Genomic DNA, 24,480 nt, shown 5'->3' on the forward strand with positions numbered 1-24,480 from the left:
GAGACTGCACAATGCAGGTGGTATAAAAGCAGGCCAATAAGGCAGGACTTAGCATCACCACCCGATGGTCTGGATATAATGTAAAAATACAGTGTTGAGTTGAACTTGGAGACTTTGTGGTGTGCACAACTTGTTTAACTGTTATAGGGAGCACATGTGATAACAATAAAAGTGCCAATGGATCCAAAGCTCCTGTAAGGCATGTTTCTGAGTGGTATCCCTATCTCTTCTTCCCTCCTCCAGCTTGACTGCCAATCGTATGGGAGCGGCACACACCTGGCCTCTATAACACATTCAACGGAAGGCATCATGATCAGCACGCTGATTAAATCTTATCAATGGAAGGAGAACATCTGGGTGGGACTACATGATCTATGCAAGGTGATTGGTATTTTTAAGGGGGTAGCAGGTCAGTGGGATTCCAGATCACTCACCCCAGGCAGAAGACAAAGCATAGGCGCGCACCTCAGGGTAGGATGATGAAGCAAGCTCAGCCAGCAAACAAAGTCCTTACACAGGGATAAGTCCAAGCCTCTAACCAATATTGTTCCTTATGCTTGTTCAAGAGAGCTATACTCTAACAGAGATAAAGACACTGCACACTAATTTTTAATCGCCAAATTGTATTTGCTTTAATAGTGAACAGTACCAACAAGCAAGTATAATTTCCATCACTCATGAAAGAGCATGGGACCTAATGTCAACATTTATAGCCAACAACAGGATCACATCAACAATCCATTATATGCCCACCGTCCACCCCATATCTTATCATATTTTTTGGGACAGCCCCTTGCTTCGTAGATCAGTTTTTCATGGTGTACACACCAGTCTAACCCCTTTCTCCAGGCTGCCAGCATAGGGAGTTCTGGCAGTTTCCAGGTGCGGGTAATATCCTGCTTGGTCACCAAGTAGGGTACGCCTAAGAACATCCTTTAGGATAACGAACCCCCAGCTTCCTCCAGGAGTCCCAAAAGGTCCATCCTAGGGCATACCTTAGAAATCTCTCGTTCCACCCCACCTCACCCCAAAAATTAGACAGGGTCGAACAGGACCAAACTATATGAAAGAGGTCCGCGGCTGGGAGTGTGCATTGCGCAAAAGTTGCCCAGGAAGCAAGGCCCATCCACAGTAATCATTGGGGGGGGTCAAATACGTCACATGAAGATAGTTCATCTGAACCTTTCGGAGACGCAAGTCAATTGCCAAATCCCTAGGGGCCAAGCACGCCTCCCTCCAGTCATCATCGTTCAAGTTCCCCACTCAGTTCTTTCATCTGCATCTCAGGGGGTGGAAATCACTGAGCGCATTGATCATCAGGGAGTGGTACCGTGCGACGATGGCCCCCTTGCCCAACCTTACCATTGACACAAATGTAATATCATTAATACCATTCTGTGGTCTCAGCCTCGTGTGAGGTAAGGTTGTTTACCTCAGCATCACAGTTTGAAAACATGAAAACACATTTTAGTTCTGCTTGCTGCTACTTTGTGGTATCAAAAACATTTCCCAAGATTCCCATTTAGTGTAAATCACCCCCATATGTACTGCCTACAGAGCAGCCTGCCACAGACACACAAATTAACCCTCTGTGATGGAAGCCAAAGCTGATTGGTGTATTAGCTTTTCGTCTGTGCTTTAACCTTCTATAGAGACTTATTTAACAATGATCAAGACAATACAATATCTTAAAAATCACATTGTGTGCTATATCATTGCCAAAACAAAACGCAACAAGCATTGGCATAGCCAGTAGGTCTCGTTTTTGGGACCTTATAAGTATTTAGTTATGCAGCAACAATACCTTTGTGCAACAACTTCAACTGTTGCATGGCTAAACACTTATAAGGTCCCAAAGGCGAGACCTATTGGCTATGCCAATGCTTGTTTAAATAGCTCTATTTAAAGCCCTGGGAACCTTTCTGCCTAGCTCTCCCACACACGCATGCAGCTCTCAGCGCTATTTGTCACCGGCCCCCAACAGCACACAAACACACGTATGACGCACACAACAGACACAGGAAACAAAAGAAAGGTACCATACCTGGAAACACTGAAACCGTCCGCCAGAAAATAAATGTCTGAAGACTCTTTCCTTCTCTGTTTACTCACATTTATTCTGCACTCTCTTTCCCCCCCAAGCAACATTTGCTCCTGCCGCAGCCAAAAGCTTTAAATCGTCTTTATTCCTTTAATCCAAGCCATTTTATGTCGGCTTTTAGGGATGCTGTTTTGAGATATATCCAGCTTCTCAAATCCTCTGGACAGCCAATTGTACAGCTGACTAATTGTTAATGGGATTGGATGTTGAGTTTGGCAAGAGAGTTTTCAATTGCAGAGAACATGAGTTTGTTCCACTGCCTGTGAGCAGTTGAGTTCGCTGTGTAATAGTCCTTGTTTCTTAGCAATGAAGGAGTGGGATGGTGGTCACTCAAAAAGGTATGTTTATGTGCCAGAGGCGCAACTAGAGCCAAATTTCGGGGGGGGGCAGGGGGCTGATAAAAATGTCGGGGGGTGTGGGGCTAGTTCTTCCAGTCATAGGCAGAGTGGAGATGCAGGGTCTCTAAGAAGGGGTGAAAAACAACTAAGTCTCGTTAACAAGTGAATGGTCTTTTAAAGACCTGTTAAGTACTTGGGTGCTGCTGGCAGCTCAAAAACTGTCTGTGTGTGTGCCCGGGAAGCTGTCTCAGCCCGGGCTGACACGCACGATGTGGGGGGCTGAAGCACGTTGAACCCAATGGGCGTTGCGCGCCTGCTACACGCAAATTCGCTTTATACCACCAAATACGCACTTGCCAAAGCCCATTCATGTATACTCACCAGAGCAACTAGACACGCACACATATCCCCCACGTTGAGTCACCCCTCATACGCAGTCTACCTTGTATAAACACCAGCAACCCCATGTACATAAACACACTCAAGGAAATCCCATCAGTGCCCACCTCATATGCACTTATTAATGCCTCTAAGTATGTTCAAACACACCCAATGTGTGTGTGAACACCCCCTCACTCCCAATAGACGCTCCACAATCTCCATTTACCTATACCAGATTGCTCCTTTCCACACTGGAGCCAACCCCATGCCGCTACCCCACGCGTGCATAATGACCCAAGTTCCCACCTAGTATGTTAACGCGCCAAAGGCTATTGTGCATGTGCGCCTACCAGAGCATAGCATATATGTACACTCAACAAGGAGCCCATCGCATGTGCGCCCATATAAGTGCTCCACTCCCATGTGAAGGATTCCTGACATGAAGGGCTGATTCAACTTTCTTTTGAATTATTTGCAGGGCGTTTGTAAGACAGTGGTTATTTTTTCTCGGAAACTGTAGGTGAAGTGAAAGACAATTGAGTGTAAATAGGGCTCTCCGACTGAGGTGAGCTGAGAGGTATGTTGTTTACAATGGAGAACACTTTATCCTGATTTACTATGTAGAGCTGTCGTTTCCAAGTATTACTCCTACCGACCTCTCCAGAGCACCATCCTGAAGCTCTCCAGCATTTGGGCCAATATTTACTCACCTTAGGCCTCTTAATCTCAAAGGAAGCCAGCCACACTGAAGTGTTTACAGACGAACAGCCCCAAGACCCTAAGGTGATGGCGAGGTGTTTGAGGCATTGCTCAGGCGTCGGACCTGTACAGCTCTATCCAAACCCTCCTGACCTTCCATAGGCAGAGGCTGGTCTGTAAATATATTGTTTCCTTTTTGGTCTGACAAATGATTAACTTTTCAGAATCGCCTAAATGTTGATAAACGGTTTGTTTTTCCCTTGAAACTCCCTCTCCACTGAAAGAAACAGTGAAGTATCCACGCCGGTCCCAGTGGTGTGAGGAGCAGTGCTTAATTTGAGCTGGTGCTTTCCGGTGCTCAGCACTGCCACTTAATTGGTTTCTGGTGCTTGGCACCGGCACCTAATTGTCAACACCAAACTTAGAACAGTCTACCACATGGTGGCGCTGCTCATCTAATTTAGAGATGAGCAGAACAAGGGTTGTTTAGGAATACAATATCCATTAAAAATGCTAATACCTACCTCCCCAGCCATTCCTTTAGCTTTGGGGACCTGGAATAATCTGAACTGTCGCATTTACATGCGAGAGAGATGGTTAATAGTTGCATTGGCCGTGATGACAGGGCAATGGGTGGTGCAAGTTGCAGTGGCCTCCCGGTCTCAACCCTGGCACTTAATATTTTACAAATTAAGCACTGGTGAGGAGTCCACTGGCACCAATTATGGTTCTGTAACTATGTGACCCATTTCCCTGCCTGGTAGGGCCCTTGGCACCCTTGGTGCGTGTCTCTATATGGGATGCTTGTGTTCGGATCCCTGCCCCCTCTACTTCTGCACCAAACCACCATAGTTAGAAACTAGGGTTAACTCCTTTACACGTGGACTTCGAGTTCCCTCCTTGCTGGTGCAGCCAGTAGCGTAGCCAGTGTGTCATGGGCCCTAACGCAAGAGGAAAATGGGCCCCTCTTGGCTGCTGTTTAGATGATAAGATACAGCAAAAACCAGGGTTCAGTGGGGGCCCTCATGCCTGTAGGCCCCGGTGCCACTGCACCTGCTGTACCAATTGAAGCTACGCCCCTGGGTACCGTAGATTATTACCGGCCCTCTCTCTCCCTACCAGCAGTCTAGAGGGGGCAGGAAGTTTCTGTGTGACAAGGGAGTGGCACTGAGTAATCCACTTAAGGTGGCCACCTCACTCATTGCACTTTCGGACACACCTTCCTGCCCTGAACTTTTCACCTACAAATCACTGCTATCCGGTGTGTTCATCTAACTTGTTCAAGGGGAGGAAATCAGGACCATAGCATCGGGAATGGAAGGTGTTGCAGTTAGCGCTCTAGCGTCCGACGCTAGAGCGCGCAAGTTAGAGACGGTACGCGTACGCAACGACGGTGGCGTACGTTATGGTATAAATAAAGGGGGCGCGCCTTGCCGGGCATTCGCGCCAACACAGCACCAGAGTGTGGTCTCATTTCTTACCGCGCCACCATTGCGCCTGATCAGCTAGGCCCGCGCGCATGTAACACTGGCGACGAGGCCGGCCAGAACCGCCGCGTGCACGATCACCCGTGGTGCTCCCTGCCAGCCGCTCGCGGCAGTCCCGCGACCGTGCACACGACGCCCCTCCGGACCTCCTCCAGTTCGCTCCGTTGCTGCCGGGAGCCGGAGACATCGCAGGCCTCTGCCACACGGTGAGCACATGTGTGCACCCAACACATTGCCTACGCTCAGCAGATGAACATTCCCGCTTGCATTGTCCTGCACCTGCCTCATGCCAGCCTCCTCAGCCCAGTTCCTCTGTGCTCTCTCTTGCTGAGATCTCTGCCTCCACCCGCGTGTGCTGCCACGTGCCCTTCAGAGCCATCTCCCGCACTGGTACCACGCAGCTAGCCGTCCCAGCCGCCCAGCGCCACAGCACCCTCACCATGCCATGGGAGACGACGCCTGTCCGGTGCCAGCCACCCCTTCTCACCCGCCGACCGGCGTCCTGCCGCCTTTCAGCGAGACAGCTGACCCCGCCACAGCCGCCCCACGCTGGCAGACGTGGATTGGCCGGCTCAACAACTACTTTATTGGCTCCAGGGAGACTGATGGTGCGGTGAAGCGGTCTCTACTGCTTCACTACGCGGGGGAAGAGGTCTACCTGCTCTTCAAGCACCTCCCTAATACAGGGGATGCGGACGACTACGACGCGGCTGTAACTGCCCTCAACACGCACTTTGACCCCCAGATGAATCCTGACTTTGAACACTTTAAACTGCGACAAGCGAAACAGAAGGAAGGGGAGTCAGTGGACGCTTTTCATGCACGACTGAGAGTACTAGCAGACACACATCTTGTCGGAGACAGGGCGAAAGAGGAGATCAGAGCGCAGCTACTCTACGGCATCCGGAGCAAGAAACTGCGGAGCCTCATCCTTCGCCAACCAAACATTCCGATGGCTGACATCCTGGTGCTCGCACGGTCCCATGATCTGTCCGACGCACGTGCAGAAGAGATGGAGCAAGCACTAACACGGAGCACAGGGTCAGGAGTGACAGTCAAGACAGAACGGGCGGACTCAGTGCGGGCGCACGAGAAGGTACACCGACCGGCAGCCAGGAGATTGCCACAGGCCCAGTGTGGATACTGCGGGTACGACGAGCACCCAGGCAAGACCTGCCCGGCGAAAGGGAAGACGTGCACCAACCGCGGCACCCCGAACCATTTTGCCTCCGTCTGCCGGAAGCGCACCACACGGAAAGACCAAAGGGGGAAGAGGCCCACAAGAAACATGGTGAGACAGTTGTCCCAGCTGTCCCTGTCCTCCCACACCGACGCTGGGCACAGACAAACGCAAGCCCTGCAAGAAGACGACTCCGAATCCGATGATGAAGGGGAGACATATCTCGTCTCGTTCACCAGAGCCCTCAAAAGCACAAGAAGACCACAACCTCGGTGTGACGTCATGGTCGCAGGGTCAAGAGTGAACGCCGTGATCGATACCGGCGCATCGGTCACCGTCATGGGAGTGCACCAGTACAACCGCCTCCGGCCGAAGCCAGAGCTCAAGGCATCGAAGGCCCGAATCTACGCCTATGGGAGTGATGTGCCCCTACCCCTCCTAGGGAAAATGACAGTACCAGTGGGAACAGAAGACGCGGAAATAACAATTGACATACACATCATCAATCAAGAAGTGGACACGCTCCTGAGCGGACACGCCGCCGAGGACCAAGGGCTACTAGCATTCCTCCGGAAAGTGCAAGACACCCAAACAGCCAACTTGCTGGACCAATTCCCAGAGCTGTTCACCGGCCTAGGGAACATCAAACACCCGCCAGTCACACTCCACATTGATCACTCCGTCGCACCCACGGCACTGAAGCACAGACGGATTCCTTTCCATTTACGCCCACTGGTGGAAGAAGAGCTTAAGAAGCTTGAAGAACAAGGTGTCATAGAAACAGTCACCGGACCCACCCCCTGGGTGTCCCCAATGGTGATCGCGGAAAAGCCCCGTCAACCAGGCAAAATCCGGGTGTGCATTGACATGAGGCTGCCCAACAAAGCCATCAAGAGAGAGAGGCACATCACGCCCCCCATGGATGATATCATTGCCGACCTCAACGGGGCTCGCTGGTTCTCCAAGCTGGACTTAAACGCTGGCTACCACCAGCTGACACTGGCCAAGGAAAGTAGATATATCACCACCTTCAGTACACACCTCGGGTTCGAAGATATCGACGACTCAATTTTGGAATATCATCTGCGGCGGAGATCTTCCAGAACACTATCCGGGACATCTTACAAGGCCTGCCCGGAGTCATGAATGTAAGTGACGATATACTCATCCACTCCACAACAGTAGACGAACACTATCGGCGAATCCGAGCCACGCTGACACGACTCAAGGAGTATGGGGTCACAATCCACAAGGACAAGTGTCAGCTGTTCCAACAGCGAATCGAATTCTTTGGCTACACGTTCACCAACCACGGCATCCAGGTAGACCCAAGAAAATCCCAGTCCATCAAGGACGCCCCCGCACCGGCCTCCGCCTCCGAGGTACGCAGTTTCCTGGGAATGGCCACATACTGCGGGCGTTTCATCCCGAACCTGGCAACGATTGCCGAACCACTCAGACACCTCACGAAGAGTGACATCCCGTGGCAGTGGGGACCTCGTGAAGACAACGCCTTTCAAGCCATCAAAGCCGCGCTCCTCGACCAGGCCACCCTGGTCTACTTCGACCCAGCAAGAAAGACCGAGCTGCTAGTCGACGCCAGCCCGGTGGGGCTCGGAGCAGTTCTCACCCAGGAACAAGAGCCGGGGCGATGGGCAACACTGGCGTACGCGAGCAAGGCGCTCACAGCAACCGAACAAAGGTTCTCCCAAAATGAGTGGGAGGCACTGGCCATAAAGTGGGGCTGTCGACACTTCCACCTGTACGTCTGTGGACACCCGTTCACGGTCGTGACGGACCACCAGCCGCTAGTGCCCCTTTTCAAAGGGAGAGCACCAAACCCCCCGCCGCGAATAGAGCGCTGGGCCATTGGGCTGCAACAATATCACATGGACATAACCTATCGGCCGGGCGCCAAGAATCTGGCCGACTTCCTGTCCAGACACCCAGACAGATGTGAGCCTACCCCGACGGGGAGAGAAGATGAAGACGACGCCGAAGCACACCTCGACCTCCTAGCTGCCCTGACCTGCCCCCAAGTGCTGACACTCAGGAGATCCTACGGGCAGCAGAGCGTGACACCGTAATGACCAAGACCCGAGAGACCCTCCAAAAGGGGTCGTGGACCAATTTCATACAGTCTGCCAACACATGGACGGATGACGAGAGAAAAGACCTACAACTGATCTGGCGGATACGGAACGAGTTCAGTGCAACCAGGGAAGGAATCATCTTGAGAGGGGCCAGGATTGTCATACCAACAGTGCTACGCCGCCAAGCCACCCTCCTCGCCCACAAGGGGCATCAGGGAACGGAGAAAATGAAGGCCCGGATGAGGGAAAAAGTATGGTTCCCGGGAATGGACACCTTAGTGGAAGACATCATGAAGAGCTGCCCAGCGTGTCAGATGACTAGCGGACCCGAACCTCCAGCCCCCATCATAACTGAAGGACCAGGGAAACACCCCTGGGACAAAATCAGCGTAGACTTCGGGAGTCTCCCGGATGGGAGAGTGACACTAGTAGTCCTTGACAGCTTCTCCCAGTATCCCCTGGTAGAGGCGCTACCATCCACGGCATTCACGTTTGTAGGACCAGCTTTAGAGAAGATGTTCAATATGTTTGGGCGCCCCTCGTAACTGAAAAGTGACAATGGGCCACCTTTCCAAGGCCATGAATTCCGAGAGTTCCTTGAACTCCAAGGCATACGACACAGGCGGATCACCCCTCAATGGCCCCAAGCCAACGGCGAGGTCGAACGCTTTATGCGAACACTAAATAAAGTCTTACGGATAGCGGGCGCTGAACATTAAGACCCTGAGCGAGAGATTCAATGGTTCCTAGGGGAATATTGGAGCACACCCCACTGCTCCACTAAACAAGCCCCCTGGGCCCTCATGCTAAAAGGGACTCGCCGTGATGGTCTACCCACAGTCCCAGGGTGGGCCCCTCCACCATTAGAGGAAGAACAAGCGCGGCAACGAAGGACGCGCCGAAACCAGCAAGTGAGCCAGTCAAGAGGCAGTCGGGCACGCGCCCTCAGACCAGGAGACAATGTCCTCATAAGAAACCGAAGACCCGGAGGAAAATTCAAGCCACGGTATGAGCCCGGGAGCTGGACAGTGGAGCGAAGACATGGGACAATGGTAACAGCAAGGAGAGGGACTGAATCGGCCACACGCAACATCTCGTGGTTTAAACGGATTCCTGAGGCCACAGAACATCGACACAGTACCGCAGGAGACGAGGAAGAAGACACCCAGATCCCCGAAATGGCACCCCAGTCACCCCCAGTCAGGCACGAGTCGGCACCAGAGCCGGAACACCCTGACCCCGCGGCCGGCGGGGCTGAAGGTGATTGTCCGTCAAGCCCCAACACCCGAGCAACAGCCAGGTATGGACTGAGGGGGAATCCCCCGCCGAGCAGCCGCCTCAAAGACTTCGCATGCCAAGTAAGTGAGTGACTGTTGGTATCCAAATCTGGGTTCATCATCCAAGTTGGAGAGGGATGTTGCAGTTAGCGCTCTAGCGTCCGACGCTAGAGCGCGCAAGTTAGAGACGTTACGCGTACGCCACGACGGTGGTGTACGTTATGGTATAAATAAAGGGGGCGCGCCTTGCCGGGCAATCGCGCCAACACAGCACCATTGTGTGGTCTAATTTCTTACCGCGCCACCATTGCGCCTGATCAGCTAGGCCCGCGCGCATGTAACAGAAGGGGCGGACACACTAATACCCAGTAGAACCGGAAACTGTGCGATGTGGTAGTTATAAATCCAGTTCTGACAACCTACTGTGCACTTCTGCCCCTGACCCAGCCAGTGACAGAGGACCCCCGCTGCACATTGAGCTGCTAATGCTGGCATAGTGTCTGCACCAGAACGGGACTAGGAATCGGGCCTCAAAGGGGTTATATACTAAAGGTCCAGGTCACAGCAACAGTGTGTACCCAGGAAACCAGGCTCAGAGCGAGATTGTGCAGCTGGGAACACAGGGACGGCGTGTACTTTGGAGTCGGGTGACTGCAGGTGGAACGGCCTCCCAAGACAGTAATGAGAGATGGTCTTAGGAACGTGACTGCCGAGATAAATGTGCACTGGGGACTCTGGGGGCAAAGGAGGCGATATCAGGGGCTCTGGTGCCGAAAAGAGGATACTGGCGACTCTGGTACCACAGAGAGTATAATAGGGAAGAGGTTCATTGGTGGCCATGGAGAGGGTTCAAATGGTGGGTACTCTGGGGGCCGTGGAGGGGATACCAAAGACTGGTGGCTGTGGAGAAGGTACCGAGGACTCTGGCCATGAAGAGGGTACAGAGGACTGCCCACACAGATTGTGCCTGGGATTATAGCCAATAAAATGGGATTGGGAAATCTGGCCACAGAGACCATAAAGTGGAGTCTGGCTACAGAGAAAAGTATTTACCAGGGAGTCAGACAACAGAGAGTTTACGAGGGTGTGTTTGGCCAGCTATTTTCATTATGGAGTGAAGAGTCAGACCAAAGAGAGAGTGAAGCCACAGCGGCTGGTATGGGAGAATCGAGACAGCAGCAGAAAGAGTCAGGTCACAAATACACTGCACTGGGCTTTGAGCCACATGGGCAGTATCCGAGAAATGGCGTCAATTACGATAATTTCAGGGTACAAGTGCTAAACAAGCGCACGTGCCTCACGCTGAAACCAAAAAAACAAACAAGTTTGGCAGGAGAGGATGAGGCAGCAGGGGGAGGGGAGAGAAGAGGGGGCCTGCACCTGTTTCCCTTGCTGGAGCGAGCAGGAACCATCTGTTACTTACAAACAGATGGTTTGAAAGCTCGCTCCCACAAGGGAATCGCCAAACGTGCACGCGTTGCCATTCAAAGCAATGCAGTGCGTGCACGTTTTTGCCTGAAAACCTGAATCGATTTCTAAAGGTCTCCTCCTAAGCAGCACTTGCGCGCTGCGTAGGCGAGACCTAAAAACGATAACACTGATTTCATCATAGTATTAAAGTCTGGAGTCATTCTCTACATTTTACTCTATAATTGCAGTAGTGCATCAGGCAACATTGATAGAAGTACATTACTTTACTAGCCACACACTTTTAACGCAAGAACTGGTAGGAATGGGAGCAGGACAGAGTGGCAGGAGGGTAAGTTGTGTTCTTCATCAAACCAGGTTTCAGGACATCATGGCGTGGGACCCTTCATAGGACGCGCTCTGCTCCCAGTGCATATATGTCATAAATCACAACCCGAACAATTTTGTGGCAAGGCAGAGGTTTAATATTTTTATGAATCGGAGCCTTGTTGTACAGTTACTGATAGGCTGCTATGAAACAGAGTTTCATACTACAGGATGAGTTTGCTCCTATCATAGCTAATGATGGTTATTCCCGCATCCTTCCCATAATGAAATTGACCTAAGACCATATGGACCTGCATCCCGGTTCAACATACGATGGATAGCCGATGTTGAACGGGTTGGCTATCCAGGCCCTCTTTATAGAAACTTGTTATGCTTAAAAAAGAAAACGGTATTTCCAAAAGCAGGACAACTGGGCAACCATATATAGTGAAATCTCCAGATAGTTGTGAATAAAGCCCAAACAGCCACCTGAAGAGGGCAAACAGAACTGAACACAACCTTCTAGGAGGGGATATGAACTGCCCACTGAGCTGCTACCAATGATTCAAAAAGACACACAATAAGTTAAAACAAGGCATACCTCTTTGACAGGGTCAAAAATTAGATATAGCGAAGAGAACTGCATTTATGTCTTTCCTTTTCCTTCTGCCTGCTCCTCAGAAACCTAGAGCAGTGAAGTGCCATGGGACTGATATTACTGTTATCAGGTCAGACATTAGTCTGTGATGTGATGAGTGAAACATTGGGTTATTGGATGTTTTTCAGAATAACACCTGGAAGTGGACGGATGGAGCCGACCTTCAGTTCAAGGCTTGGAACAAGGGGGAACCCAACAACTTTGAAGATGAAAATTGCGTGTTTCTTCTTGCTTCCCGAGGTAGAACTCATGCAGCAGTTCAACAACAGGGTAGCCATGTTGGAAGGCCCAAAATATGGAAGGAAGCCGTAAACAGTCTAACAATGGGGGAGAACCACTAGTTAGTGAAGGGCATTCCTGCGAATGCACAGTTGAATTATACAGAGTCTATCAGGTTTAGAGGTCCTTCAACTCGCAAGGGCGAAGGGGGTTCTGGAGGACTGGAGGGAGACATTTCACCAGGGTCACTTCGGTAGTGAGAGACATGCCCCAGGGAGGAGAGTTCTGCAATTCCCGCTGTGTAGTGTGAGACGTGGAAAGAAGAGGCCTTCCTTAGGAGTGGTACCGTATGGGAGTGCAAGACTCCAAGAGGGAAAGATGACTGAAGTGATGAGGATGAAATGCTTGTTTCCTTTAGACCAATGGGGAGAGAGGCAGGGAGGTGGCAAGGATAGATGGAGGAAGGTGTAAGTGTAGGATGGAGAGGGAATGGTAATGGGGAGATGGACCAACAGCTGAGTCGGCGGGTTGGGCTTAAAGAATTGGATGATGTACATACGAATGGACGAATGAATGGAAGGAACCAGTTGTGCTTTGTGAGGGCCATTGTTTCAATGGGAGTATAGTTCATTCAGCGACAGTCTTCAGAAGTGGATTTACCCATCTGCTTCATGTTACTTCGTGCAGAATGCAACTGTCCCTATGATGTGGGATTGCTATTGGGCGGTTGAAACACTGCTAATGCACATTTACTTTGTGTGTTCCTGATTTAGGTTACAAGTTCTGGAGTAACGCCAATTGCACAAGGCACATGCAGTACATGTGCAAATTTAGAATCTGACCGGAACCTGCTGTGCCCTTGAGGAGCCCCACCAGAAGAGGGCATCACAAAAGGCCAAAGGTGCTCTGTGGTGTCTACAGTTCCAGAAGAGGGCATCACAAAAGGCCAAAGGTGCTCTGTGGTGTCTACAGTTCCAGATGCAAAGTGGATAATGATTCTACCAAGTGATTCTGCATTCAGAATGATAAACCAATGATTAGCTGATGGCATACTGCAGGGAGAGTCGAAAACTCCCACTGAACCTGGCACATTAATGAAGACATCTCTGTGGTATGTCAACACCCTACAAGTCATCTTAAAGCTATTTTTTTCCCTCAGCCTCGCCAGCCTCATGCAATCCTTTAGGCGCTTCTCCCTCCTTTAAACTAGAAGCAAGTGGAGAGGAAACAGAGGCCTCTATGCAACTACTAGGGTAGGGATAGCAAGAACAGAACTAGGAATCCAGGAGCTGCTGCCACCCGAGGGACGCTGGCAGTGTCATATTAGTGATTTTGGGACCTTGGGTGAGAAATATTTTGGGGCCACTGTTCACAACAACTTTGAATTTTATTACACATTTTACACTAATTCAATAACCGTGAAGTCAAACAGTATTGAATTATATGCTAAAGGTTGAGATAATAAAATAGACAATGGCAATATAGAAACATTTTAACTTTCTCTGTGGCCTCTTGGAAAGTGGGGGCCCTGGGCAATTGCCGACTTTGTCCATGCCTTAACATGTCTCTGGACGCTGGCAGTTTTTTCAAATTCTTTTTACTTTCCCAAGTTCTTTCCTTAAGTGCCTAGCTTCAGGAAGGGGAAAATGTTTGGGGTGTCCCACCCAGAACCAAATGCATTCTTGACTTTTTAGTTGAATCAGGGGCCAAGAGTCAGCTCTTACACGTCCCTGTTGGGTTTTCTGCCAAGAATAAAATACAAAAGTGACCTTTGATGTAAAAGAGGGAGAAGAGAGAGACAAAGAAATATATGTGGTGGCTGAATTTCAAAATGTGAAACTAGATAACCTGGAATCATTACAGGCTTCCCTGCTTGATCAAATTGTGTGATAAAGTAGACAAATATTTTATTTCACACAGCCTCCTTTTTCTTTATTATTACATATGAGAGCGCTTTAAATACTTGAGCTCAGGACGTGCGCTGTGCAACCAACTCTTATGTTTCCTTTAATAGGCTATAATGTTGCTCCACCTATAATAAGAATCTAAGCCACATTTAAGGTTTACATCAATACTTACTTGCCTCTTGGTTCACTAATGGCATTGTCTATGGAAGTAAGCCATCAGTGTTTCTAAGTTCATGTTTAAAAACTACCAATTTTAATAAATGTCTGTCAACAGAGTGATGTAATCTGATGTAATAAGGTGAAACGCTTCCCCATGTTAAAGAAATACAGTTATTTAAATTTTGAATAAACTGTATGCCATTTTTACATTATTGTTGCATGATATCGATGCCAACGCATTTTCATGACTTGACTCGTGCATTGACTCTTGGAGCCAAGCCAGACCCATGTCTCAGCTCAGCATGACTATTAATTTGCTTGCGTGCCCTCCCACTGTGCCCTTCTAAACAGAGGCCCACCTGATGCAAATCAGTACTGATCCTGCTACTCATGGGAACAGTTCATCCCGAACCTTGGCCATCTCACCCGTCCGCCGTGAGGCTCATTGCTTTGTTAGTTGGGACATTAGAGATTCACACCCCCTGAATCCCACCGATCAAGCTACGCCCCAGTCTGTCCCAGTTTGGGATAGATTTTCAGAGAAAGTGATGTTATTTGACTGGCAGCTTCACTGAAAGGATGTGAAGGTTGGGGGCAGAATCATTATTATATTAACCGCGACACACCTTGCTCCCTGGGCTGATTCTACCATAGCCCTTTCAGCCTTCAAGAGGCACTGCATATCAGGAAACCTTCAGAGTTGTTCCTGTGCATTTCCACAAGGACCATGCACCTGCCTCTGTTCCCTTCTCTCCTAGTCCAGTCAGCCTTCCAGAGGCACCGGTCTATCCCAAATCCCCAGCAAACATTACAGCGCTTGTCGCTGATTATTGAAAGTAAGCACCTCCTTTCAACATTGGCCCCATACCAGTCTCTGGCCAACGGATCACAGCGCGGTGGGAAAGGGGCGGTGCTACAGCTTCAGAAGTGTGGAGGTCAATTGAAAATTTGTACGAGCAATTTGTCCATTGCAAGACAATTCCTGTATCTAATGCGTGTTAAAATAGACCCTTTTACTGTAAAGACCTACTACCCATCATGTATTATATTACATGCCCATAACAAATGTTTAATATTGCAAATAATGAGCAATCAATGGCTTGGAAAGTATTAATGTACTAATAAATACTAATCATACTGCCATCTCTGTGTCTCTCATGTGCTTGTGTGTGAAGCGATAAAGTATCACAAAAACTAATGAGCATGCAAATAAATTTTTTATACCATTAATACAGCCTTTCTATCGCCACTTAAGAAATTTCAATCTGAAATCACCGCTGCTAATATCATTTGTTACATCTAGCGTTCTGTGGGTCCTTGTATCGGTCGCCAGGTCATTTCCGATCTCAATGGCCATCAGTGCTTGTCAGACGCCCACGAGCAGCCTCCTCTATCTGGTGCGCTAGCAATTAGGGGGCTGTTTCACTAAGAACTTGCATTGCTCTTGCATGACACAAGTCGTCACAAGGCAACTCATGTCCTTAAGTGGGAATTACTAAGCCACACAAAGCCACTTTGCGTGGTTTAGTAAATACAAAGTAACGCAACACAGTGGATAGAGCTGCACAGTGCTACTTTGCATCGAGTAGGTATTATATAGGTGGAGCTTGGGCATTCCAAACCATCCACCAAAGTACTTCGACGCAAACCCAAATTTACAAAGACTTCTAAACCTAGGCTTGCACCAAAACGGTGCACCTACCTAACAGAGGCATAATGAGGCGAAATATCGTTATTTCTCCTCTTTAATTCCTCTTTCCATGAGTGCTGCATTTTGCAGCATACATAGATCGAGCCATATGCCTCTAAAGAATGTTTTTTTGCAGGAATGTTTACCTTCCTGCACAAAAGCAATCCTGCTCATGACACATGAGGAAACAGGAACCCATTGCGTTTTACAGGCACATTTGAAATGCCAATGAATGAGGGAACATGTGTTCTGCCCACATCAGAAGGGCTTTAGCTCTTTCATGTACCAGAAGATAGTGATGGATCATGTGGTTAATATCACTAAACATCTCAACCCACCTTCCTCACTATTGTGCACAAATGATTGATCCCCCAGTTGTTGCAATTTGTAAATAAATATTTTGAATCAAGGTTTTTCCCTAAAATGGGATCTGTGACAAATATCAATGATTTCCAGGACTCCAACAAACATTTATAATCACCAGCCTCCCTTTTCTTTGGTCTTTTAAAACTGTTTATTAAATTTGTATACAGTACAACTAAGAGGGCAACGGTATGCAATAACTGCAAACAATCATATGAAGACGTATTCCGCTAATGGTGGACATGACCAGAGCCACTAACAACTCGATTTTGAATAATTATCAATCTCTAATACTTGCCACATAATACCACTTTTTTATGCATAATTTACTGAATCACAAAAAATGAATTCTACCTCAGACAAAAGTTACTAAAAGAAATATGGTACACACAGTATGTAGCACTGTGGAGGACCCTTTGGAAACGTTAACTTGTCACCATTGAGTTGCTAAGGTCTGTTCCCAATTAATAAACTGATACTAATGAGGTGAAAGATTTGTTCAGACAGGGTTGTGTCGCCAACCGGTGAACTGGGGAAGGGTTTTCACCAGTAGCATGAAATAAATGCTCATACGTCGTATGTAAATCAATCAGGGTGTAAGCAATGGTTGCTTATTTGTCGTGGAGACGTTTTGCTGTTTTATTTGTGCAAGGCTTTGTTACGCCACAGACATTGTTCTCGGAACAGCAATTATTTCCAAAGGGCGCACAGAAAATACTAGACATTCTACTTTTGGTTTTTAGGTCTGAGGTCTTGGCTCTTACAGTCCTCCTTCTGAGACCCCAAATAAGACATAGACATTGTGAATTTCTCTTCTGCAAGACTGTTTCTTCATTGATATGCCTCCTTGCAGAGGCTCATACACTGCACTAAACGTGAAGACCAAGCGTAAAACATTGCTGGGATACACAGAATATAAGAGGCGCACCTTTTATTACATGAGCCCAGCACATGCAGGATTGTTTTCTGCTCAGTATAACATTGTGGGGCATATTTACAAGCTCCTTTCACCACCACAACGTCACTTTTCTTGACGTTGTGGTGGCGATAGGGGTTTCGCCTTATTCACAAGGCGGCGTTAAGCCACTTAACGTGGCTTAACGCCTCCTTGTGAATAAGGCACCCTTTCACGCTATACTTAGCGTAAAATGGGCAGGCAATGGCTGTTGTGGTGGGCGTTCCACCACAACACCCATCGATTTTGACGCTGACCCATATTTAGGAGGGTGGCGTAAATATGGGGCAGCGCCAAAATTAAGACCAGGGAAAACCTGGTTTTACCCTGGCGCAACGAGGAGAAATGTTTAATTTCTCCTCGTTTTTGCTGTTTACATGTGAGCTAAGTTGTGCAGCACACATAGAAACAGCAAAATGCCATTGATTTTTTATGTGTAAGAAGGCGTCCTTTCCTGCACACAATCATTAAAAAAATGACTTTTTGCAACTTCTATGTGTGCTGCATTAAGCAGCACACATAGAAGTATCAAAACGCCATTTTGATGCCAGTTATTGTGCAGGAAGCTGGAGCTTCCTGCACATAAATAACCATTCCCCTCAACGCAGGCACCCTTCTATGGTGCAAGGGTGTCTGCGTTGGCTCTAGGCAGCTAAATTAGCGCCAGCGCAGGGGGAAACACAAGGCTGCACCATATTCTTGTAAATACAGTGCAGCCCTGCATTTCAGAAGCTTTTTAGCTTTTTATGGAATTAGAAGGGAATGTGTCAATAAAATTATGTTGCCTCGCTTTGATGCAAGATAATTTGTTGGTGACTGCCAGCACTGTAATTATCAATAGTTGGGTACAATGTGAGTCATGCCTTGTGCCGAATACTCACGAAAAACCAGTAAGTGTTACACTAAACTCTTAACGCCCAGGAGGGAATTAGAAGGGGCAATGGGTTTTTCAACATTACAAACGTGCTGTACGTAAAAAGAAAATATACTCCTAATCCCTCCAACTGAATGGTGGGGATGCCAGGTTGCTGACCTGCATCTTCCACAAAGGTAAACCACACAAGTGAACTAACAGATAGGGCAGCAAAATGTACCAAAGCAACCGGGAGAGAAGTCAGACGAAGGCTGAGATTCACAAACATTTTACGTTGGATTTGCATTACAAAGTGGTGCAAACCTGTACAAAATGTTCTTTTTATTTACTTTTAGCTGGAAAGTTCTCTGAAAATCCCGCAAAGCAGTGCAAAATTCGACTTTTCATTACTCTGCGTCAAGGGGGAATCCCTTGAGTGGTACATGGGCGTTCCCATGAAACCACCCATTGTTTTTGATGCAAAACTGTGTCTGCCAACAATAGAAGACAGGGATTTGTGCCAAAACATAACACCACTTGAAAGCAGGTATTAAAAAGGAGAAATGCTTTTATTTCTCATAACTTTGCCCGCTTTACATATGTGCCGCACTGTACAGCAGACATGCAAAGTGTGAAAAGTTTTCAAATTTAACTACGCATAGTATTTTGTACTGGAAGGGCGTCCTAAGCTAGACTCATGCAGACACCTTTGCACTATGACGCACAGTTGTGTACGTGGCGCTTGGCAGCCTAATTGTCACCAGAACTAGGGAGAGAGAACGGTAATGCTACATCTTTGCAGATGTGGCACTTTCCTGCTCTTTCCCACTCAAGCTAAGTAGAGCAGCCTCAGCCTGCCTCATGGTGATTCCACACTCAGACAATGATTACAGTCACTGGTGACCAGCCCCTGGCTTCTGCCGCCCATGTTGGAATGTAAGGCTATTCTGACAAATTCTTTCTCCATGGATGTATGCTGGAGAGCCTCAGTGCCTGCTAATATGGTCTCAGGCTCATGATAAATGTTAGAGACCTAATGATGATCCTGGTATTTGTTGAGGATAAAAATGCCGTCAACTGATTATACTGAAGAACCACTTTTGAATGTATGATTTGTTTTGACGGGCTGCATTGTTATTGCTATTTTGAAACACAAGATGATTACATTTATCACATGCATTTGTGACTCATGAGCACCAAGCACGTTGTTCTGCACTGGCACTTACCGCGCCATTTTTATGACTTTAATTGTTTAATTGATTAAAATTGTCATTTGACTGAACATAATTTCTGCATATTCCTTCAACTAGGGGAGCTGTTCTTTGTTCTACAAATAAACATAACATAACATAACATTCCATGGCTGAGAAAGTTCCACTTCAGAAGCTTGTGGAATTAATGGGACAGCACTTCATTCAATGTGCTGCTTCTGCATTCAAGGATTTATTTGAAAGATAAGAGGGGAATGTTTATCATTACTTTGTTTCTGATTTTGAAAATTAAATTTGAAGATATTGATACTGAAGAACTACAATTACAGTTATGGAGCTTTTCCTTTATGGAAAACGTGAAAGAATAATGCGTGCCATTGTAATAGAACAAAGAGAGGAAACGTAATAGCTACAGAGGCCCCATCACAAGTCGCCCAGAGCTGTATCCCTGGTGGGCATACCCACTGATTCATTTGTAAAAGAGTAAGTTATGTGGCCCAAATATTTGTTCAGAAGCCAAGGGCTGGTGATATCACGTTGGGGTGAGGAATACCAAGGCTGCGTACTCTTGATTTCACTCCATGGCTCCTTCTTTTGCTTCACACATGTTTGATTGATTTTCGTGGTCAGGAAAACAACAGTACATAGGATATATGTCAATAAGGTGCACAAAACACAAGCATGCTGCAGTGGTATACTAAAGCTGAAATGGGAAACGTACAGACAAAGGATTTGAGAGAACCAAAAGTTTGTCATGATTGCAGTACAAAAAGACAAGACCCCCAAGAACAAAGCACTCCCCCCAACCAGAGCCAGGGCTCTCCCTTCCTACATTAACTGGAGAATCAAACCTAAGATCAATCGGGCACGGTGGGTAGCACCCCTAACAAAAGTTTCAAAAAAACGTAACTGGGGCGTGATCAGGAGTCGTCGATGCTACTTATCAGTGGCTCTGTCAACCCCAGGGAAAAAAATCAGTCCCAAACAAATTAGCATCACCCCACTTTAGCGGAAGACAGTTAATCATGAAGCCTACATATCTCTCAAAGGAGGCCATCTGATACATGTCTTCTAACCAGGTTTGGAATGTCAGGGTCCCTGCCATTTTCCAGTGGTGTAAGATGTCTAGTTTGGCCATTCCCAGTGCAGTAGAAAGTCATCTGCCAGAGAGGTCAGTTAAGTCAGACAGGGTAGAGGCATTATGTAAGAGAGCAATGTGAGTTGTCATGTGGAGGTCAGCCTTCAGATGCTCCCATATCTGACAGTAGTAGTTACTAAGTGGTGGACAGTCCCACAGGGCGTGTACTATATAAAAAACAACAAGATGATTATGGAATGCTTGAATTAATCTCAGTCACTGGCATTTGCTTGGGCCACACCCCAATCCATTGTTTTTTGCCCACCAGGCCACTGCAGCTTGGACACAGCCATATGCACATCAGTCTTGACCCTGCTCCTCATGGAAACAGTCCAGCCCAACAGCCAGGCCAGGACTTCACTGAAAATGGAGCACAAGCACCCCAGGACTGGTTTTGCCCTTATTTTGGCTCTTTAGCCAGGTATGGCTTGATTCTGGTGGTAAAGTGAGTTCGGGACCCACGTCTGTGCGTTCTACAAGTGATCGAATTCTATTGATTTTCTTAGTGGAGCAGATAATTGTTATTTGTTCGAGAGAGAGTGTAAGGAGTTGTGAAGGAGGGTGAACTGATGCGAGAAGCGAGAGTGACGTCATAGTGTGCCACACTGGGCTATGTTGGTTGTTGTATCACTGCACTGGGATTGGTTCTACTCGTCATTTGGTGCCGCGCCGCTATTGGTGGTCGCATTATTATTGAGTTTGGAATTGATTTGCAATTGTCCAGCTAAAGGATTTGAAAATGAGATACTGTAGAGCAATAAGGAATATGATACGAGGAGATGTGGCTGCACCTACTAGAGTGGGCGAAGAGGCACAACCGGAGGATACGCCTGCTCATTTTATGGTGACAAATGTAGTTCTTCACACCATTATTTGGCTTAAAAAATGGCACAGGGTCACTGAGAAAGAAGGTGCATTAGCATTTTCATGCTACGGTACATTTAATTTGAGGGTAATTAATAATCTGAGAGGAATATTGATTGCAAGGAAACCCTTACCTAGACCTAGACTTAAATCGCGGGATTGCGCGGCGCGTGCAAAACAAAGAGACAGATATCAAGGGAGAATGAAGAAAGCAATGCTTGCATACGCAGATGCGAGAAGGGATGAACAACAAAGAAGATGGAGGGTAGATATGATTGAGGGAGCGATATTATACCTTGCCATAACGAGTGAGGGGAGTGACACTGGGAGAGAGAAAGAAAAGGTAGACGAACAATATAGGAGATGGACTTGATGACAGTGACACAAGTGTCAGCCTTTTAGATGGACTGTTACAGAACACCCACCCCTATATAATCAGTCACACACTGGAAGTAGTGAATGTATAGATGTTACTACATGCTCTGAAGGTCCTTCAACACAGGTAGCCTCAAGCTATGGTATTGTTGGGGTCATATCGACATGCTTGACACAAACTGCAGTGGGAAGGAATATGGGAGTATGTCTTCCTGGTCCTTCGGAAACTGGTAATTCTAATTTGGCTTCAAAGATTCCGGACGCCCTTATGGTACCAGTTACCACTGGTCCTATAGTCCCCATGTACGACCCTAGTTCGGTTGGGAACGAAGGTCAGAAAATGACTGTTTCTATGGAAGTGAGCACATCAGAGAAAAGAATAGATGGCCCCAATGTTCGATTCTTCCCATTAGCTCAGATGAATGCAAGTTCACCTTGCGCAGCGAGTGCAGATCTGTCTGCAGTACAGAATGTATTTAGACCCATGAGGTCCTTTTCTGGATTGGCAGGTATGAATTCACCTGCATGGGAAACACTTCTAAATGTACGCAGCAGTACACCTCAAGAGAGTACTACCCCAACAAGAAATTCTGAGGGCCACATATTTGATGTTCAAGATTTAGAGCAATGGTTAAAGGCACACAATAATAATTCAAAGTCAGAGTATAGAGACAAGCCACGGAACTATAAAATCGGCTATAAAGGTGGATTTGATTGATGTAGTTAAATAAAAACTGAATTAGATGAAATGATAAGCGGAGCATAGAGCTTAGCCTAATAGATACTTTCCAGCAAAATGAATAGCTATTCATGAGTAAAGATGTTACTAGGAGAGCGAGACAGGCTCATTAGAAATTATCTGCATTGGCTCAAAGATATGATGTTGACCTCAAATGGACAAAGGCTTTCTAGAAGAACCACAGACTTGCATTCAGCGATTGAGACATAGAGAACCTGCGATTACCAGGGTTGAAGACACAAATCCAAGAATTAATTTCAAGCATTTGGATTTTTAGTACTTTGGAGAAATGGGCTAAAAGAAAGGGTTCCAAAATACTAATAGGAGAACCACCTCCCTTAGGGGAAAGAGGATTGGGTGTCCAGGCTTTCCCTTTGTGAGAAGTACCAAGTGGAGGTTATGTACATGTACAAGGTAATTTTGCGGCATTTACCAATGATTTCTCGTGGTTGCGAGAGAAGCCTGTACATTGGTACAAACAAGTCGATCGATTTGTTAAGATTTCGAAGGTGTTATATATCGATTTGAATACGCTGTTCGAGATTGTAGTTCCTAGTGATTTGTGGTCTGCAGGTAAAATAGCTACAGAATGGCCTGAAGGTGAGTCCTAGAGAGATGCAGTGACACATGGTCCGTCATCTATAGTGATGAAGAAATATGATCAAGTGATCACTTGTCTGAAGGCTAAGGTGCTCCCACAAAATATTGATTGGGTAAAGATTGACAGGACGACTCAAGAGCCTAAGGAGACAATTCATGCATTTTCCGAGAGATTGTTGCAGGCTTTCAAATAGTTTAGTGGGATGAGCACCCTTGAACCCAAGAATATGGGATAGTTTGTGTCCAGATTTGTGACTGGGTTGAATAAGTCAGTAGACAGAATTCTGCATTATGTTAAATATTGTTGTGATGAGATTTAAATGAAACACAAGAAGTGGAAGGAGAAGTTGATGATGGTGCAGATGAAGGCTGCTCAATGAGGAGGTCAAATACAGTCTTATGGAGGGAATACCTTCCCTATGCAGGGAGTCAACCAGGCAGGAGCTCCAGTGCAACAAGGTGGGGGATTTCAGGAGCAGGGAAGAGGAAGAGGCGCTCCTATTGATCCCAAGACTGGAATTGATGTTGGCACTTTAAAGAAGTCTAACCATGTCACTATTGTTATAAGTTGGTGCATTGGAAGTGTGAATGTGATCTTAATCCTGCAAAACAAGAACAGAGCGGAGGGTTTAGTCCACTGCAGGGTAATGTTATTGAACGTCAGAAATTCAGTTGTTCCCCAAGGTCCCGTTATTCAAGTGCCACAACCCCGATGCCACATCAAGCTGCATATAACACTGAGTTTAACACAAACACAGACATGATGGGAATCAGAATTTGTCCCATAACAATACATTCTGATAGTACCCCATGTTTGAGACTTCTTAATGGGTACAGCTCAGATCAGTCCTTATGACAGTGCCTGGGTGGGAGGAAGACTGTACACTTGGTGCAGCGTAGATGTAGACCAGACTGGATGTTAATGCTGATGTAGATGGCCACAATGTCCCTTTCCTGATTGACACTGATGCTACCTGTTCTACTGTGAGAACAGCAGAGGTTCCAAACCTACCCCTCCCGGAAAAAAATCCAAGTTGTAGGACTTGCAAACAAGAAGTTGTCAAGCTACCTGTCTGAAAAAGTACCTTTAAAGATAGGGACATTTGAAGATAATCACTAATTTGTGTGTGATTCAAGTCCTTTGTGTCTTTCAGGAAGTGATTTGTTGTGCATTTTAAATTGAACCATCTATTGCACACCAAAGGGCATTGAGCTCCAAATGAATTATGAGGACATTAACTTTAAATTGGCAAATCAAAATCTGCATGCCTCATTGTTCTCAATGTTGATGGTAGAAGTCTTACCGTTGGATCTTAGAGACACAGAGAGAGTCATAATTTGGGGCATTTCGGGAAAGGACATTGGACTCATTAAAGGAGTTGAGCCAGTTTGTATTCAAGTAAAGCCAAATGCCGAATTCCCGAGGACTCCACAGTATAACCTGATGCCCACAACAGTT

General features: G+C 47.1%; 1 protein-coding gene across 2 annotated transcripts in view; it reads left to right on the forward strand.

Annotated features, from left to right (window-relative positions):
• LOC146855845 (regenerating islet-derived protein 4-like) overlaps positions 1-15,376 on the forward strand; it is a 38,547-nt gene extending 23,171 nt beyond the window's left edge. For both annotated transcript variants that reach the window (XM_085653786.1, XM_085653787.1), the window contains exons 5-7: positions 244-381; positions 12,077-12,188; positions 12,941-15,376. In XM_085653786.1, the coding sequence (XP_085509912.1) occupies positions 244-381; positions 12,077-12,188; positions 12,941-13,008 (318 nt within the window). In that variant the 3' untranslated portion in view covers positions 13,009-15,376. The remainder of the gene's footprint in view (positions 1-243; positions 382-12,076; positions 12,189-12,940) is intronic.
• Positions 15,377-24,480: the final 9,104 nt, after the last annotated feature.

The sequence above is a fragment of the Triturus cristatus genome, chromosome 4_1 (genome assembly GCF_964204655.1).
Source record: "Triturus cristatus chromosome 4_1, aTriCri1.1, whole genome shotgun sequence".
NCBI classification, from domain to species: Eukaryota; Metazoa; Chordata; class Amphibia; order Caudata; family Salamandridae; genus Triturus; species Triturus cristatus.